The sequence below is a fragment of the Rhynchophorus ferrugineus genome, unplaced genomic scaffold (assembly GCF_030347505.1).
Source record: "Rhynchophorus ferrugineus isolate W39M unplaced genomic scaffold, kcgeb_rfMv2 rfM6, whole genome shotgun sequence".
In the NCBI taxonomy this organism is placed as follows: Eukaryota; Metazoa; Arthropoda; class Insecta; order Coleoptera; family Curculionidae; genus Rhynchophorus; species Rhynchophorus ferrugineus.
This window is the reverse complement of record NW_027472585.1, coordinates 14,141,617-14,161,535: the sequence shown is the minus strand read 5'-3', so window position 1 is coordinate 14,161,535 and position 19,919 is coordinate 14,141,617. Positions and strand designations below refer to the sequence as shown.

General features: G+C 32.4%; 1 protein-coding gene across 7 annotated transcripts in view; it reads left to right on the top strand.

Moving 5' to 3' along the window:
- The window catches only part of Mp (collagen XV/XVIII-type protein multiplexin), a 754,107-nt gene that overhangs the window by 276,095 nt on the left and 458,093 nt on the right, over positions 1 to 19,919 (top strand). For all 7 annotated transcript variants that reach the window (XR_013006194.1, XM_076407452.1, XM_076407453.1 and 4 more), the window contains exons 3-4: positions 12,359 to 12,613; positions 18,420 to 18,709. Coding sequence is in view for 6 of the 7 variants with exons in the window: in XM_076407452.1 (XP_076263567.1) it covers positions 12,359 to 12,613; positions 18,420 to 18,709 (545 nt within the window). In the remaining variant the exon portion in view is untranslated. The remainder of the gene's footprint in view (positions 1 to 12,358; positions 12,614 to 18,419; positions 18,710 to 19,919) is intronic.

Genomic DNA, 19,919 nt, shown 5'->3' with positions numbered 1-19,919 from the left:
GTAAAAAGGAAAATCTAATCTCGGCGGCCGAACCCCAATAAGTCTCTAATCTGTCCGGAGCCGAGGTCCCCGTTTTTCCGTCGCGGGAGCCTCGACAGACCTAAGATGTATGTTTACATGCGGAAGATTCAGTAAAACTCGCCAGTCCCAGCAGTGGGTGTATGTGTGCGCGCTTAACACGACCCCAGAGAGTTTACCCTTGTTGCCGCGCCCGTTGCCTATATACGCCCGCTCGCCTGATGATGGAATAGGCATGTTCTTGTCGGATTTGGATTTCGCCGTCTCCGACCAGCTAGCAAACGTACATATTTAAGATCGTAGTGAATTAGACCGGTGGATATGTGACACGTCCATTATCTGGATTTATCCGATGTTTGCAGATAACGCGAATTGTTTGTTTGAAGGGGAAATCCTTTTTGTATATACCGACAGAGATACAACCCAAAAACTATTATATTAAACGCATAAATAAATCACAAAATTCAACGAACTTTGCCTTTATATAGGAAAAAGATGATTTGTAGTTTTGAAATACAGTAGAACTTTCAAGATATAATAAATAAACCTAAAGCAACCTGGAACAGTTAAACTGACTTTTTATGTATACATTCCTTAATAATTTTATATATTGCTCCTTTAACACAAAGCGCAAAAATGTATACTAATTACTTTTGGTTTGTGTAACAATCTAGACTTTCAGGGATTAAGGAGACTATCGCCAGACTGGAAGAAAGTTTTAGTGAAAAAATGAGGTTTCTCATATGAATATATTTTTAATCAAAAAAATTAGAATCAATGGCTTATTGTACAAGATGTTAATACGTTCCATTCTCCTCTATAGATCGAACATTTACTTCAAGTTTGTGGCACCAAACTATGTAAAATGGCTGCGAATTTTCGTAAATAGACTTCTCGGGAGAATTATCAACGATCCATGGGCTGTTAAGAATGATCAAACTCGCAGAGAAACACCCCAACAAACAATTTAGAAACAAAAACTCAGCTCCAGATCTCCAGATAATGTATTCATTGACGAACTGGTCGATATTCTGGGCGTTTAGTACCTGTCACTGCAAAACTCTACGCCTCTCCAGGCTAAAACTCTTCATCCTTGTAATTCTTGCATTTGCATACTACTCAGATTCCACCAAGTCTCAAAATCAAGCTCTACCAATAGTGATCTCTAGTGATCAGATGTGAGGTGGTTGGTTAGAGTCAGACTAAGTCTAGAGTCTAAGTCTCATATAACCTGGCCAAACTCGTCACAGGGTGACTCTTCTCAGCCAGCTATGTGTCAGACATTCCATCGTCTGGTATCAGGTCAGAAGAGAAAAATTCTACAGTGACCTAAGTTACTACTTAAAACTTAAAACTAGCTCCTAGATGAGTATAAACGTTAGTAAAACTTTAAACGATTTACACCATTTAATACTCTTCACTACACAACTAACAAAAGATCACATGGTTGGTTCTGCTGAGTCCTAATTCAGTGTTATCCAAGAGTTTCAGCACCTAATTCTAGCAGTGTTAACATAGGTGTAGGGTTTTTCCTTATCCCTTATCGAGACTATCTTAATTTCTTCTAGGGAGGTTGGAATTCGAACGTCTCGTTACAAGTAATTGTTCCTATAATATCTGTGTGCATCCATAATACATCTTGTTGATATAACTTCTAGCAAAAAATCTTTACAACTGACCTAGATGGGTTTTGATATTTACTTACACAACAGCAACTTATTATATAGGGATAACTTAGACTTTTTTCCAAATGAGCAATTTCAATTCAAGTTCTTTTCATTTTGATATACTCTATCCAAGGTTTTCACACTTCTCATGGTACTTAATATGTGTAATAGAATTATTCATATTAATTGGTATATGAACATTTTGGTTGTAGATGAATTCATTATGCACTGACTCGGCTCTCGTCCACTTTTATTGTCTCTTTGACGTATGGGTCCACTTATTTATATTATAGCAATTGTAGCTATAGTAACATTTCCACATAGCAGGAATTGGACCTAAAAGATTTCCTAGCGCTATGCTTGCTTTTGCATCTTTTTTAGTTTAGTAAGCTTCTTCTTGTTTAGCCTTAAACATACTGGTTGCAACGTTAAATAGTAGATTAAGAGAAAAATTCAAATAGTACTATAAAAATGTACGAGATGTAAATCTCCTTAAGTATTTGGAAAGTATATTTATACATGTCATACAAATAGGACTTTAAAGAGCTCGCGAAGACACAGGCCGAGAACAGCAAGATTTAAATCAAATCATGATTGTATAGGTAATATTTTCACACTATGTCAGTTTATAGGAGCATATATTCTAGGTAGAAAGCACGCTATTGTAGTTTTTACTGATTTTCTTTCTGTTTTTTATGTATACACTGTTCTCTCTTGGTTTTTTATTCAATATATAATACTATCCACTGCTATTGAACTAGTGGATGACTAGCGGTCATTCTAGTGAATGTAATTATGCGGACTTATCTTTTCTATATTTAGCTTATAATTTAGACTGAATTCTATAAATGATAGGAAGAAAAACAAGAATAATATTTATTAATGTTTGTGATCCATCATAAAATTAGAAAAATGCTGTAAAATATTGTTAAAAATAAGCTAAATATAGTACAAATAAAAGAGAAATTGAACTAAATTAAATTCATTTTACCTTTTAGAGATGTTTTGCATAAACCAGTATGTTATTCAAAGATAATAAAAACTAAAACAACATAAACTGATTTGTTTGAACTCTATTTCAGTTGATTTGATCAGCTGAAAAATACGTCCTCTAAAAAATCGAATAACCTTAATCGCGATAAAGCAAAAGTTCTGTTTTTCTCGACTTTTTATGCCCGAACTGTCGTAAGGCTTATGTTAACACGGAGAAGATTCGATAACGCTTGATGGTTCTACCGCTCTGCGTGTACGTTGCGTTTAACACAATTCTGGAGAATTTACTGCCGCCTTACAGGTGCGTGTGTATTGCTTACTTAAGATGATGGAATAGTCATGTTCGGTGGGATTTCTCTGTTTCACTGTCAACAGCATAATACAGATAGATCCAATAGCTTAATGTACCAAGGTTGATTGAAATGTTATTGATCATCCTATTATTTTCTTTATTTATTGGAGGGTTGCCAGATTTATTTGCTTTCAATAAGAAATTTTGTAAATTAATTACAAGATTAATTATAGAAAACAGAGTTAATGTTGAAAGGTAGTTTCATTGTTGGAAGCTAAGATAAACCAATATTTTGGCAATAATTGGCAAAACTATTTTATCGCTAAGTTACTATAACTGAGCTCTATTTTGGCGTGAATTTTGAACGTCACTTCATTCAATGACTGCAGCATATAAAATACGAAAAACTAAAGCAGTTTATTGCAAAATATCGCATGAAAGGGAAATATAAAATTGATTAAATTGTTTAAGACATACAAATATTCCACAATTGACTATGTGAATAAGATTGCAGGCATCTTGGAAATAATCCATGGGAATAAAAACTGTACGCCTCTATATTCTCAAGCATAATTTAACCCTTCTTCAGGATTTAGCAGATGAGATTCATTTAGGAACCTCAAGAAATATTGTGCTGATATCTTAAACCATTATTTCTCAGTACAAATATTTAGAGTAAAATAAGTGGTCTACCTCTTGTAATATAACTATAAAATAAAAAATTATTACTCCCTTTAACTACTTTAGACATGGATATCCCAAATGGAAAATATCATCATGGCTGCAATTGTTAATATAAATGAGCGACGAAATAACTGGAAAATTACAAAGGAAGAGTGGCAATGTGAATAGACCTCGAGATATATAAAAATTAAAAATAGCAAATCAGCACATGTTCAAACTCAATATTAACTCAATATAATCTAATTATATACAGAGAAATAGCAATAGATAATATATGGAAATGATATTAAGTATCATTTAATTACTTGACTAGAACTGATATTGAAATATAAGAAAATACATTGACTAATTTTAAGAAAATGTCAATCATCCGTACACAATAAGTTGATATTTTGGAAGTACCAAAGTAAAGTTCCTTGATAGGTCATATAAATAAAATATAATTTTGTCATGTCCCATGAGGGATAAAGGGCGTAGATGCACTCGAATACTATAGTTAGCATTTGCTCATTTTAGTCAGTACAATTATGAGTCGATTATAGTTCTGGTTCTGGTAGTCTAAGTTAGTTCATAGAGCGTTCAGTCTATTTCTGGCAGTAAAAGAAGTTTGGTCTTAAACTTGCTGATCCATAGCTAGCGGACTTTGAGCTTCAATGTCAAGGAGTCTACCAGACCACGCTAGTTATAAAACATATAAGGTTCGAAACAGAAACTGAATTGGCTTGTAGTGGAGACTTATTGGACTAATTGTACATAACTTATAAAATATGAAAGAGTTTAGAGAATAGAAAAACTATTAATTTGCTTTAAAACTGTTTTATTTAAGGAAAAAATAGGCGACTTATTGAACGGCAATACAAAGTGACACTGAGGGTTTTTGTCTAGTAGAAAACAGACCAAACTTATCTCACTCGTTCGTCAGTCAGGTAGTCTTGAAACATATTGCTCTTGCGCGTGGCAGATAGGGGCGATATCAGTATGTTATTTTTCCTAGCGTGAAAAAATTACTAGTAAGTGGTGGACAATCTTCCTGATATTTTTAATGCAGAATATAATTCTTCAGAAATTATTATATAATTGTTATATATTGAAAGTGTTTGCACTGAAGGACGTTAAAATTATCTCTTCTACGATATATACAGCATCATGCTAAAAAATGTCAGGAATGAATCATTTAATAAACTCTGTTAAAGTAGGTCATTGTACTCCATGTTGACGACTGGGAGTTTGAAAGTCACTACAAACCTAGTTATAGTGTTAATTTTTTTAGTCAGATCAATAATTGCCAATATAACAATGGAAACCGATAATAAATAATACATAAACAGTTATTTTGCAATATAATTTCTTGGATTGAAATGTTTTGTTGCCCAGTCAAAGGGTTTTAGGAAGAAAGAAAACTTCGCGACAACGCATCATACAACAGGGCTATCATTATGAGAGAACTTCTTGTCAAACCCTTAGCAAATGTCATTGAGTAATAAAAACTGAAATTTCCATTGGCATGATTTCCATAAAAATTGATATCGATTTCCGAAGATGTATATAAATAATATTTTGAGAAATGGATTAATGGTATGAATGGATAAAAATGGCCTAACTTAAAAGAGACACATTCAATTTGTATAAAAAACATTTTGCTTTCTGTTTAATTGGCAAAATATCTGGTATGTTTTTGATTGTCAGGAAATATTTTAGATTAAAAATTAAAATATCCATTAATTAAAGCTTTATATTTCAAGTTAGCGTTGCAAAATATTAAACAATAAGCGTAATAGAAACGAGCTATAAAGAATCATTACAAGATTTTCCAATTTCAAGCGGCCTATTACGTTTTGCGCAAAGTTTTTCAGATCGTAAGCTTTCGTACGGCAAATTGAAAAAGCTCCGAACTTTACTGAAAGTATTACATAACTAAAATCGACTTAATGCACCAGGAATATTGAAATACAGTGAAATTTCATTCCAGCGTATTTCTTTTATTCAATAGCTCTCGTATTTTGCTTAGCCGACATGCAATATCTCCGATGCGGGCCGGCCTTGGTTCCTTGTTTCCAATCCAGGCGTTCCGTAGTGTCTTGTGTCAAGTGACTGGCTCCATTTTTCCGTTCCATGTAACTTATATCGGAAATAAGGTTACGACAACTATTCAGCTTCTATTTGCGTCATTTTCTTTCGAGAATGTCTGCTCTAATGGGATGTTTATTGAAAACAGGCCGAAACTAATATAACTCCATTTTATACTGAGAATTTAGATATTTCTAACTATTCCCATTGAAAACTCTTATTTTAGATTTAAATAACTTTTTGTTGGCAATATAAAATATGAAATTTGTCATATCTATTGGGAAAATGGGCATGATAACAGTGACATGTTAATTGAAAAGTCCGCGGCCTGACACATAGATTGCGCTACTAGAATTAAATCTTAAAATTTTTTAGTTAGCCTTAACTCTCAAAAGTTGCGTTGCGTAAATTGAAACTGAATGAAATAGCAGACACTCTAAAGATATCCACTGAAAGTGTACATCATATCATTCATCAATATTTGGGTATGAGAAAGCTTTGTGTAAAGTGCGTGCCGCGAGAGCTCACTTTTGATCAAAAACAACGACGAGTTGATGATTCGGAGCAGTGATTGAAGATGATCAAGCGTAATAAACCCGAGTTCTTGGGTCGACGCATAACAATAGGTGAAGCATGGCTCTATCGTTTCACTCCGAAGTCCAATCGACAGTCATCCGAGTGGACTACACACGATGAACCCGCTCCAAAGCTTGGGAAAACGCAACAGTCGGCAGGCAAGGTTATGGCGTCTCTATTTTCGAGTGTGCATGGAATAATTTTCATTGACTACCTTGAAAAAGGAAGGACCATCAACAGCGACTATTACATAGCGTTATTGGACCGTTTGAAGGACGAAATCGCCGAAAATGACAGCATTTGAAGAAAAGTAAGAGCTGGTTCACCTACTTCTTGATCTACCGTATTCTCCATATCGTGGAAAAACGCAACAGTCGGCAGGCAAGGTTATGGCTTCTGTATTTTGAGATGCCCATGGAATAATCTTCATTGATTACCTTAAAATGGAAGGACCATCAACAGCGACTATTACATAGTGTTATTGGACTGTTTGAAGGACGAAATCGGTGACAAACAGTCGCATTTGAAGAAAAAGAAAGTGCTGCTTCACCAAGATAATGCACCGTGCCACAAGTCAGTGAATTGGGCTTCAAATTGCTTCTGCATCCACCGTGTTCTCCAGATCTGGACCCCAGCGTTTATTTCCTGTTCTCATATCTGAAATGAAAGAAAGAAAGGGGAAGAAATTTTCGTCGAAAAGTACAAATCGTACTACTAAAATTGTATCGAAAAGTTGGAGTGCCGCTATAATCAGTGTATCACCCTTGAAGGGAGTTATGTTGAATAAAAAAAGCTAATCTTGGCAAAAAAAGTTGTTTTGTTATGGTAGGCCGGGGACTTTCCAATTGACCTCTTATATACAGGTTAGCAGCTGGTATCTCTCAAGTCTCACCCAGCATAATTTGTTTATTTCAAACAAAAACTTTTTTGTCAAAAGCCAATTTTTCAATACTTCTCCAACTCATTTATTTATTACTCATCATATACTAGTATATATTAGTTTTTCTTTTATCTTCGTCAATTTAATGTTTTTCTCATTTTCGTTTTTTTTACTTGTTCTGGAAATGGTCTTGTTTTTTTGTCAGTGAATAAACTAACTTCCTGACGGCCAAGATCCAGCTACTAAAATTTCCAAGAGACCGTCTTAACTAAATTCCGTATATATTTATATTTTTTACTGCAACACAGATTGACAAGATATCGTTTGAACAATATAATGATTCAAAAGAAACGCCTCCGTACCCATTTTTATTATAAGATTTCTAAAAAGCCACCAACTACAAACGTTTTGCGAAATAAATCACCAGCCACTGATCGTAAACACTCGGTATTCGGGCCATGACTGCGGCGGTTTTTATGAAACTGAATTATCAAATTATGTTAAAATATGAACAAACACAAAAAATGCTGCGACGCAAGGTAAGAAGGCGAATACAAATTTGACGTTGAGAAATTACGTTTTATTGTTTCGTAAACTGGAATTTCTAAAGATAAATCCTCTTATATTAGGCCGCGTCTCTTCTTCAACCCTTAGGGCGAGGAGCGAGTTGCCATCAGTGGAAATTTTCAACACAATCGCATAAGAACCGAAAAGCAATAAAACCTTTTTCCACTCGGAAATGAAAGGGGCGGCTTTTTTTCGTTCCGTAGCCCTCTCAAATCCCTATACACGGATGTATGAATTAAAGAATGGAAGCATTTGATGTAGTTAATTCCGGATACACCGAATAAAAAACGGCTTTCCTATATTTATTCCCGGTCTATTAAAAAGTTAATAATGCCTATAATTTGAGGGAGAAACTCTTTAAAACATGGAAATTTTTGTATTTAAATAATAATACAATTTAAGATATATTCCTATAAAAAATTTTCGCTATACTTCCTTTAGAAATTTAATAATTCCCATATAAATTTAATTATTTGTATATATATATATATATATATATATATATATATATATATAAGAGCACAATTATTCTTATTCCCAAATAACCTTGTTTGGTGTAACGCATATTGTACACAAGAATTTCAAAGTCCATTTTTGTTACAAAGTTATTACGTTTTTGGTAACATTAACAAAATCATAACCGAGGACTTCCTGGGACTATTACCAGACGCATATCTTCCAACAGTGAAGCGAAGTACCATCCAAGGCTTATCAAGGTTCCTGCATCAAAATAGTGATATAGTGAAAATATTTAGAATAGACTTGGATGTCATCTAACAACCATAATATCGTTATCAGACCTGACAAGACACCTACCTGTTTTGTCTGACTGCTGATGGAGTCATAGCCGTTATTGCAGAGGGAAATTTTCAAGAAAGATATAGGTGATACGAAATTCACTCCGGGTCTTAGTAACACATTACCACACACACATCACTCAGTGAAACCCGGACCTAACCAGTTTTAGGCAGAATTAAATGTGCATATGATGTTAGTAACCGCCTTCATTTCACATTAAAGAATAATAATAAGTTTCGATATTAAACCAAATGTATTGTAGTTTCTTACGGTAATGATTAATTACTTAATAATTAATAACGACGGGGTACGTTTTACGGTTCTCCAAAAACAACTTGAATGTTAGATACAATTACTCGTTAAGAAATCTCCACTAATATCTAACAGTGCAGAATTTTCTATATATTTATAATTTGTGACACATTTTTCCAATATTATTTACAAAATATATCTGTCAGTGTCTTTTAACGTAATATTCAACTTTATTTATCTATATATTCCTTTAACTGTAAATATTCAGCTTAATGCTTTTTATTTTTGCAAATATTTGCGTTATCTTTACTTTCAAAATCGCTTCTCCGTCTTAAGCCAAGCTTCCGAAAAACCATCCAGACTTCTGAAAAAGATGTCTTGATCATTATAGCTGGATTAATTCTTTATCTATTATTAATAATTATTATTTACTGTTAACACATTTTCCGCTATTATTGAAAATATTGTAATTTTATTTTAGTTTAATTCGCCTGGTTTTATATCTTTTATTTAGTTGTTTTCTACTTTACACATACTTATTCTGAAATTTACATTTTATTTTCGCATTTGTTATAAATGTTCAGCAATTATGATATTACAAAATTATGAAATTACAAAATATTTTATATATGATTGCCTAGTATACATGATATGCTCTTGAGAGTGTAGTTGATTTCTCAATATAGGAGGAACAGGTACGGGAAGGTAGATCAGGATAAATTGTTTTCTTTGAATATCTGCCTTTAAGTGAACAAATTGTACAATGCAAAAATACCAATCTATGTGATGATCACTTGGTTCCCTCCAAATTATTGGTACTGCAAACTTCATACTCTTTTTTCACCTCCATACCAGCCTACAGTAAGACGTAACACATAATTTCATGAATAATTCCATATAACAAAAAAAAGAAAGAAAATAAACTCACCCTCCAGAAAATATCTGCAAAAGTTATATGGCATAGTTGGAGCCCATGTTTTGTCTTGAGTCTTAAGTTGATTGAAGTGAGCTAGATCTTCAAATTTGTACTTTTTTTTTCTTATATTAATAAATTCGACGCAAATATAGCAAAACAAGTCGGCGTCTCGTTTACAAACTCTCGAACCCATTTTGAATTGGTAAAAAAAATCTAAAACACGTTATGCCTCTGTACACTAATTAGCGATACTGGAACTACTACCCCCGCCCTATATCTATTTCGATAATGACAGCGCACAAAGACCAATATTCATTGGGCGCAAATATCCAAAATAGTAAAATCGCTTTAAAATTTTTGAAAGCAAATATTTTCGATGCCCTATAAAACTTTTCATATAACTTCGCTTATATATATATATATATCAGAATATATTAAGTAAAACCATTTTGTCTATTTATGTTTGACAATGTTTCATAATTTATTTCTTTTTTAACCTTTTCGGAATCGGGCTAAAAAAAATACTTTTCAGACCCTGTGGGTTAATCACATTATAACACTGATAACTTAGGTAACAGGTCAATTGAGAAGTCTCCGCCTGACACATAGATGGCGCTACTGGAATTAAATCCATATATTTTTTTAGTTGGCCCTAACCCTCGGAAGACGCGTGTATACATTTAACAGCTGTCGGATCAGTAGTTTGTGAATTATAGCATTTTGAGTGAAGCAACTTTTGTTATTGTAAAAAGTAGATAAAAAGGAATTTCGCTTTTTAACCAATTTTTTATTTTTGACGGGAAAAAATATAGTTGAAGCAAAAACTTGGCTTGATGCCGAGTATCCGGATACTACCCCAGGAAAATCAACCATCAAGAATTGGTATGCTAAGATTAAACGTGGTAAAATGAGCACCGAAGACGGTGAACGCAGTGGACGCCCAAAAGAGGTTGTCACCGACGAAATCATTCCAAAAATCCACAAAATGATTTTGAGTGACCGTAAATTGAAATTGAATGAAATAGCAGACACTAAAGATATCCGCTGAACGTGTAAATCATATTATTCACGAATATTTGGGTATGAGGAAGCTCTGTGAGAAACGGGTGTCGCGTCAGCTCACTTTTTTGTGTTTGAAGATGATCAAGTGTAATAAATCCGAGTTTTTGCGTCGATATTAATAATGGATGAAACATGGCTCCATAATTTCAATCCGAAGTCCAATCGACAGTCATCCGAGCGGACTGGACACGATGAACACGCTCCAACGCGTGGGAAAATGCACAGTCGGTTGGCAAGGTTATGGCGTCTGTATTTTGGGATGCGCATGAAATAATTTTCATTGACTACCTTGAAAAAGGAAGGACCATCAACAGCGACTATTGCATAGCGTTATTGGACCGTTCGAAGAACAAAATCTCCGAAAACCGACCACATTTGAAGGAAAAGAAAGTGTTACTTCACCAAGATAATGCACTGTGTCACATCAGTGAATATGATGGCAAAAATCCATGAATTAGGCTTCGAATTGCTTCTTCATCCACCGTATGCCTGTATCCGACCATTTTCTGTTCTCAGATCTCAAAAGAATGCCCGCTGGGGAAAAATTTTTGTCGAATGAAGGGGCGATCGCCGAAACTGAGGCCCATTTTGAAGCAAAGGACAAATCGTACTACAAAAATGGTATCGAAAAGCTGGAGGGTCGCTATAATCAGTGTATCACCCTTGAAGGAAATTATGTTGAATAAAAAAATCATTTTGCCAAAAAATGTGTTTTACTAGGTAGGCAGAGAACTTTTCAATTGACCTGTTAAATTATGCACGACTCTTTGCAAAGTTATAAAATAAAACTCTAATATTTTGAACAGTTCGTTTATTGTTATTTATTTTTAGTTTCGTCCAGGTGGACATTGAGAATGGGGTTTTACATGTATTACACGATATTTTAGTTTTTCTATCACGTGATCTGGCAAAAAAGCTGCATCTTCGACTTGCACATTGTTGTATTTTACTAGCAGGATTTTCTTGAATCGTGACATTACTCGTCGCAAGAAATATCTATTGCAGGTGTTATAGATATGTGAAAATTATTGATATTTTGTTTCCTGTTTAGAATATTTGGGTGTGCAAGTTCTTGTGCTAAGTTTTGTAAACTCGTCGTCTGCTTGGTTCATTACATTTCCAATTGTGATAATATTTGACTGCAGCTATATCAATAATTTCTATATGGTCATCTCCTAGTTGAACGAACACATGTTTATTCTCTATGTCTCATGATGAGACATACATTGTGCGCGTAGGATTTTGATATAGCTGAAGGCCTTGCATGGAAACGTAGTTACTCCACGTAATTAAATTAAGTTTTTCGTCGAAAATTCCATTAATTGGTTTTAAAATGGCCTTAGTATTATATATTCTAGAATTATGCAGATGGAAAGCAAAATAAAAAAATATTTGGAAAGTTATTAAAAAGAAGCCTTATATGGGGTACTTAGAATACCCCGTTCGGTCACCGAAAAGTTAAATCAGTAACCAAATTTAAAATGTCTTACTCTACAATAATATATTTTGTGTGATAATTTTCTGACCCTGTAAAATATTGAGATTTTTTCGAGACCGTATATAAATATTTTGTTTTTTCCTTGCAGTGCTCGACTACAATTTATTGGACGCCGTAAAAATTCCACTCCAGGACCCGAAGACCCAATACGTCGCCGACAGCGAGGACGGCTTCCCGGCCTTCGGCTTCAAGCTGGGCTCGGACGTGAAAATGGCGCGCAGACAAATTCTACCCGACACGTTAAGTCAAGAGTTCGCCATCCTGATCAGCGCCAAGCCGAGAACAAAGAAGGGAGGATTTATATTCGCCATTGTTAATCCGATGGATACAATCGTCGAGCTGGGTGAGAGAAACATTTGCTTACCGAAATTAGAAATTAAATTAAAATCGATCGCGTTAAGTCTTCTTTTAAATTTATATTCTACGAGACCGTTTCGGATTAAGTAGTGCGGAAAAAAGGAAGGCCGAACGGTTGGTTTTACAGGAAAATGTATTAATACTGTTTTCGCAGGGGTTTTATATATCTAGATGAAAAATAATTATATTCACAAATTATACTAATTAAATTTTTGTCTAAATAATACATTTAATTGTAAAAGTAATTATAACTTGTCAAATCTTTCACAATAAGATGTGTATTAACAATAAATTAGTTTACCAAGGGAAATAGGTGTAATTGGATAGAGTAGTGGATATACGGGTTAGTTTAGGACTACATTTGACTGTTGCTCGCTTTTTGTGGTACTTTGTTACAACAATATGTCAACAATAATTATAATAATGTTCAGTTTGTTTAACTGATGTCGGTAGGCATCTACAATAATAGTTTCATTTGATTTTAACACAAAAGTACGAAAGAAGGTAGTACGAAACCACAATTACCAGTTACACATGCCAATTACACTATATACAAGACCTTTTTGCCATGAACATTCTGCTTCGATATCGTTGTGGACAGCTCATCTGAAAGAGCTCTACTTTTCATCGATAGTCACAATATGATACAAAAAACCCTTCTATCTTTGTGTTGTTTGATATGAAAATCAACTCATATGGTTCATCAACTCATTGACAATTTGGTCAATAGATAGCACAGTTCAAGATGCATTCAAGATTTATTAAAATAAGACATTTGTAATATTGAGGCTTGAAAATGTATCTGTTTCAATGGAGACGGTCCAAATTTAAAAATCAGAAACAGAAAAAGAATTATTCAAAATAATTTTAAGCAATATGATGATGTTCAACTTATAATGAAAATTATAAATAAAACAACTTATAATGATTTTTGAACTTGGTTTGTAAGTCTTTTGCAAGATAATGATAAAAATATATGTCAAGAATAAATAATTTTTACATACAAACAAAACATACAAAACATGATATAGAACTGAAGATTGGAGATTATATTAGATTTATTATATTAAGATAGATTGGGTTTCCATTAAATTTAGAGATAATATACCTACCAGCAATTGATGACATAATAGCCATGTTTAGTATAATCTTAATCTATATGAATAAGCTTCCCTAAGAGTAGATTCTTTTTTCTCTTCTATAATATAAGGACAAAATAATCTTGCTTGAAGAACCATAATTTGTTATTTTCTTCAAAACAAGTTCCATTCCAAATGAACCAGAGTATTTATTTTTAGTTGTAATAATGGCATATAGGTCCATATAATATGGGACATAGGAAATAGATATATATCTGCCATTCATACTGGCTTATTTAGAGTCTGTTTTCTAATTATCTTCTCAGACCTCATTATTGACCAAACAGTTGATACTCTTCTCTTCCATTCAATGATAATATGGTAGATGTAATAGATGTTGATGGTAACAAGGTGTCTGAAGCTGAAGGATGACCCTTCAATTCTCAGAATAGAACTTAGCGATCGGTACAAATTGATCATTATTCTAATTGTAATTTTAATTGTAATATTGCATTTCTTATAGTAAAAACTAAATGAAATACGTCCCTTATTTATAAATATTAGTGATTATCCTGTAGTCGAAATTAGATCACAATTTATGAGGTTAAACATATTTCTCCCATAATAAAATCATTTAAAAATTATATATTAATGCTGCTAAATCTTGTTTACGCAATATTTTCAATATAAGATCAGAAATATATTTTATATATAACATTGATAAAATTAATAAATGTCTGTATATTAAAACAAATTAAAATATGTCAAACTATTTCAAGAACTTAGTTAAGAACTCACTAACCGTTTTAAAATTACATTTAATTATAAGTTTTATAGTAAGTTTCAATAATCATTGAGCAGTATAATAAAATTATCATAAGTAAGAGTATGTTTAGATCTGTAACAACTTCCAAAGACCATCAAATATAAGTATATATGATTTTTATTTATTATTCTGTTATAACCATAAATATGGACTGATAGATGAAGTAATATATGGGTGTACATTAAAACAATAAGGAATACAATAAGACACTTCTCTTATTAATATTTTAATGCATTAACTGTTAAATATCTTAATATTGATCAGGAATTTAAAATATTTAGCAAATTATGTAAAATTGTTTGTGCCAAGCGTCCCTTCTATGAAAATTATTTAGTAAGTTTAATTTAATCTTCGTATTTTCATTAATTCATTTATTAAATTTTTATATATTCATTAAATTTTTGTTTTATTACTATTTTCACCTAAAATATAAATTATACATATTTCAAAACAATAAATATACCACGCTTATTTGATAATAGAATTATTTCTTTATTTTTTTTAATAGTGTTGCGTGGTTCTTCACTAGTCTATTCCACTATTCAATCTCTAAAACAGTAACTATATTATTTTTTCCCTGTCTGAAAATGTATTTATTTTAAACTATTATTTTATATGATATTCTGGAATACTATTCCAGATAGCTTATCTTTAATTTGTTTTCTATGGCTTTTGTTAATCTTCTCCTTTCGACTTCATCTTATGTCCCACATGGGGACTAACAACTCAACAACAAATGAGGAATTGAAATTCTAAAAACTTTTTTATATTAGCTAATTATCCTTATAACATTTATTTTACTGCTTGATGTTAAAATTAATGCATTTATTACCTTCAATATTTAGTTACTGTTTTGTCATGAAATGCATTTACTAATTGAACCACAAATCGATATAATATCTATAAAAGTTACAGAAAAATCGTAATAAATTTTACAAGTGTGTCTAATATAACGATATACTATGTCTCCAGAACAGCATGAACCACTAGCAGTTTTTAAGCACTAGACAGATTTCATCAGACATCAAATAAATTGAAATTTGTAAAATTAAAAATTTATTAATTAATGTTGATACTATGAATCTGTAAACAGAGAAGAGTTCATTTTTGTTATTCTGGAATTTTACTGATCAAGAATAGAAAAACTTAAATGATATTGACAATTACTTTCCTTGCAAAATTGTTTCCAGTACGAAACGTAAAAATTAGTTTTCCGATTAAATATTTCTATGTGGGCCTTTTGTAGTACAGCATTGCCAGATATATATCACAAAATAAAATTACACGTCAGTAGTCGATCAAAAAGGAAAGCAACATTTTCGCCAAGCCGATTAATATAAAGATTATAATTATTGTATTTATTGGTTAAAACTTGCCTTTACTTTTGCATATAAATAAGCTAACTTTTAGGGTTTATCTGGCTTGGCTTGTTTGCATTTAATTTCGACTGATATCTCCATCCCGTCATATATATATCCAAATTAAGTTTAAGTAAATACGGTCACCCTTTTCGACTATTAAAAAGCAGAAGTTCCTATACAATCGGCGGAATTATTTTTAATATAAACCTCATCGGTTCTGTCTCTGTTTGGTTTTGTATCTCGAAGTTCGGACGTCCGAAAAGGGAAAACAAACAGGGGGTAGATTTGATTTATGTGGTCGAATTTAAACTAGATATTTTGTCGAGCAGAAATGAGCTAAGCATTTTTATAAATATCAGACGAATTTTGCAAAGCTGTGACGTGAAAAATTGCCGAGTCTATATCGATTCTTTTCTTCATAGTTGTATTTTTAAATCGGTTGATTAATGATGCATTTATTGGCTGTGCGAAAAATTAAGCCGTGTATTTAAGGTTTAACCCATTTTTTGTCTCAAGTCGCATTTTTAAACAATAATATGGATATAAATAAATTATTACCCTTAGACTCTAAACGTGAAATATCACGTTATGTTATTCAGCAAGTGCCTGGTGAACTTTGTATTACCTCTCTTGCAAACTTTCTCCGACAATAACTATAGTAAATTCTAAATAGCAGTGACACGGGAAACGTCGCAATGTTGCCGCAGCTACTCTGAGTTTTAGTACCTTTAGGCTCTGACATATAACAAAATAAATAAAATAATTGAACAAATATACTATTGAATATTGTTTATTTTAACATTATAGTACATCAAATGCATTTATTATCGAAGAACTTAAAACTACAACCTTACTACAATTTTATAGCCACAATAATTTATAGGTTAGAGTGGTGTTATTATATATACATTGCCCTTTTTTCCACGCTAGTACCGGTTGGGTTCTAGACGCGTCTTTGTATGTAGTAGTATCTATTCTGAACAACACCACATATGCTCATAAAGCATTCACACTCTATAATACAATTCCCTACAATTAAAGTATATTAATTGTATACTGACTTTTAGTGGTTTCCTCTTTCATCACCCTGCCTTAGTAATCGTCAGAATTGAATCATAAACCAACATTCATAGATTTATTCAATCACGGTCACTTTTAGAACAACTAGTCAAGTTAATAACCAAGGTGTTTATTTATAATCTATTAAAAAGTTTCCCAAGATTCTACCGTTTGTCAATTTCTGCTTCAATGTGTCTGACCGAGCTCATACAAACCGAAAGTATTATTTTCGACAATGCCTCTTTCCATAAATCCAGACAGTTCTAGTTTGAATATCTTCCTCGACCTGAATATCTATTGTAATAATTCTTTGCAATACCCCATATCAACTCAATGGGATTAGAAATGCAATGATAGGGAGGGAGAATAAAGGGGGGTTTCTCCATAATAGTCACCCATGGACTTAGAGAAACACTAATTCTGCACCAGGAATAAAACCATTCCTGTTTCCAGCATGAAGAACTATATGTCTGCAATGAATTATTAATAAATGTTGTGACTAAGAAAACCTAATCCTTTCCATGAACCTTTGTTGTCTTTAAACTCTATTTATTATCATCTTGCCATGAGCAACCCAATGTACCATTCTGAAATATTCATGTCTCATTTAAATATATAAATTGATATAGTTCTTCCTTGATTTTGTTATATATATTTTAAAATTGTATTCCATTAAAGGAAGTTCCATTAAACCCCTTCGTGGTTTATCTTTACACCACTTAAATCCTATATTATCCAATAATGCATGAACGGATATTCTACATATCTCAAATAGCTCTTCATCTTTTGGATCTTTCTGGATACTTTCCAGACTAACAATATCCTCTGAAATAATTGTTTTAAGTTATGTTTCGATTGAAAAAACTACTTGCTGTTTTATACAATTCGTATATTTGATCTCTGAAACACCAAATTGATCTTGATTCGTCACCTGTTTCGCATAAACACTGTTTCTTTTTGGCGAATTTAAGGTTTATATTGTTTTTAACAATAAAAATAACTCGTAATTATAATATTTTGAAGAATTTTCAGACGTTTGACAAACGGACAACTTTTACAGCTTTTTAAATACTTCTAGTAGCTGCGGAACAATTGCCAATCCAACGTCAACCTGTCTTCTTTCCTTGATAATTAACTCTGTTTGCATTTAATGAGTTCAAAATACAGCAGACTTATGATCCCACTAAAATTATTCTCACTGAAAAGGTTTAGAAAACGAAAGCTATTAATTTACTTAAAATAATATTTTATTTAAGGGAAAGAAGAGGCGACAGGTGAAGAAGTTGAATGGTGATACAAAACGACATATATATTCGAGTCGAAACATATATATTTATTCGAGTATACACACGAATATACACTATATGGGTTAGATGTACGGCTATATGACATTTATATACTATATAGTTTAAGATATAACTAGAAAGATAGTAATATTAATATGATATTGTTATCTGATCTTTTCAGGTGTACGCATTGCTCCAGAAACTGGAGCTTACACGGTGTTATACCTCTACTACACAGATCCTTCTGTCGACGTAAACTCCCATATCATCGCTAATTTTACGGTACCCAAGTTCAACAACAAGTGGGTGAAATTCGCCTTCAGGGTCACTTTGGAAAACATCACCTTGTTCTTCAACTGTACCGAAACAGAAACTGTGCTGGTTCATCGGAATCCACTAGAATTGGTGTTCGATTCAGCTTCAACGCTGTATTTGGCTCAAGCTGGTCCAGTAATCGGCGAACCGTATGAGGTAAGTCGAATTAATTTTTTTTAGTAATTGTATACGTTAGTTCAAACCAGATCTGTATGAAATTTGAGTATCGTTTATATCGCGAGTTACATAAAATAATATGTAATATATACTATTAATTTATATGACTTGATTGCAGCAAAAATACAGTCTAATTCAAGATTTTATCTCATGAAAACTGATATGTAACAAATATATAAAGCTTTTAGTGTGAAATCCTTGTTTCGTATTTAAGCTTTTATCGAACTACATTAACAACAAATGTATTAAACACGAAAACGTATATCAGGACAACTGTTTTTGTTTATGCTCAACATATAACTGGGGAATGGTCTTTTTCTGTAACGAGAGCACATGAATATTCGTTATAAAACAGTGAGTTCACTGTTATAACTTTTTTTAGAATTCACAAATTATTATATCACTCGGTATGTTCACGTGAGTATATTCCAATATGATTTTTATACCAAAAAACTTGGTATAATAAAGTATAAATAGGTCTTTTACAGTTCAACAAAGTATGGATAACATTTTTAAAAATTAAATTTTTAACTTTTAGCTTGCTCAGAGAAATTGAAAGACAAAATACCTTATTTGTAATGTAGTAGACTGATGAAGAAAATACACAGGAAAGAGGTGTAAGACCCTTGAGGGAACCCTAATTGTTAGCAAAACAAATGCAATGACTAAGTCATTGTTAAGTAAAGAAAAAAACATATCTCCTACTTTACAAATTAAGTTAGTTATAATGAAACAGAGGAGAATACTTTTATAGATTTGTAAATGTAGGATAGAAAATTCAAAGGCCCACAAATTGTGATAATGATGGAAGATTTAAAATTATACATTGAACTTATGCCCAATACTGAAAGGAAAGATTGAACAACTTTTAGCGTAGTGGTGGCTGCTTTATTTGTAAATACAAAGAATAGGTGAGTAGAAAGAAATTGGCAACCTTGGGGGTCAAATTAGAGCATAAAATTACTTTTTCTCTACTGTCACCACATCCTATTACTAATAGTCCTTCAAAAGAGATTATTGTAAAAAGTTATAATAATAAAATAAATATAAAAAGCGTTGAAGTTTTTAAAAAGAATGAAGATTATGAGAACCATAGCCAACATCCTAAAATCGTTCAAAACTTAATGAATTGCTGGAGTAAACTATTCTGAATATGGTTTATAACAAGAGCAGCAAAATCATTGTTTAC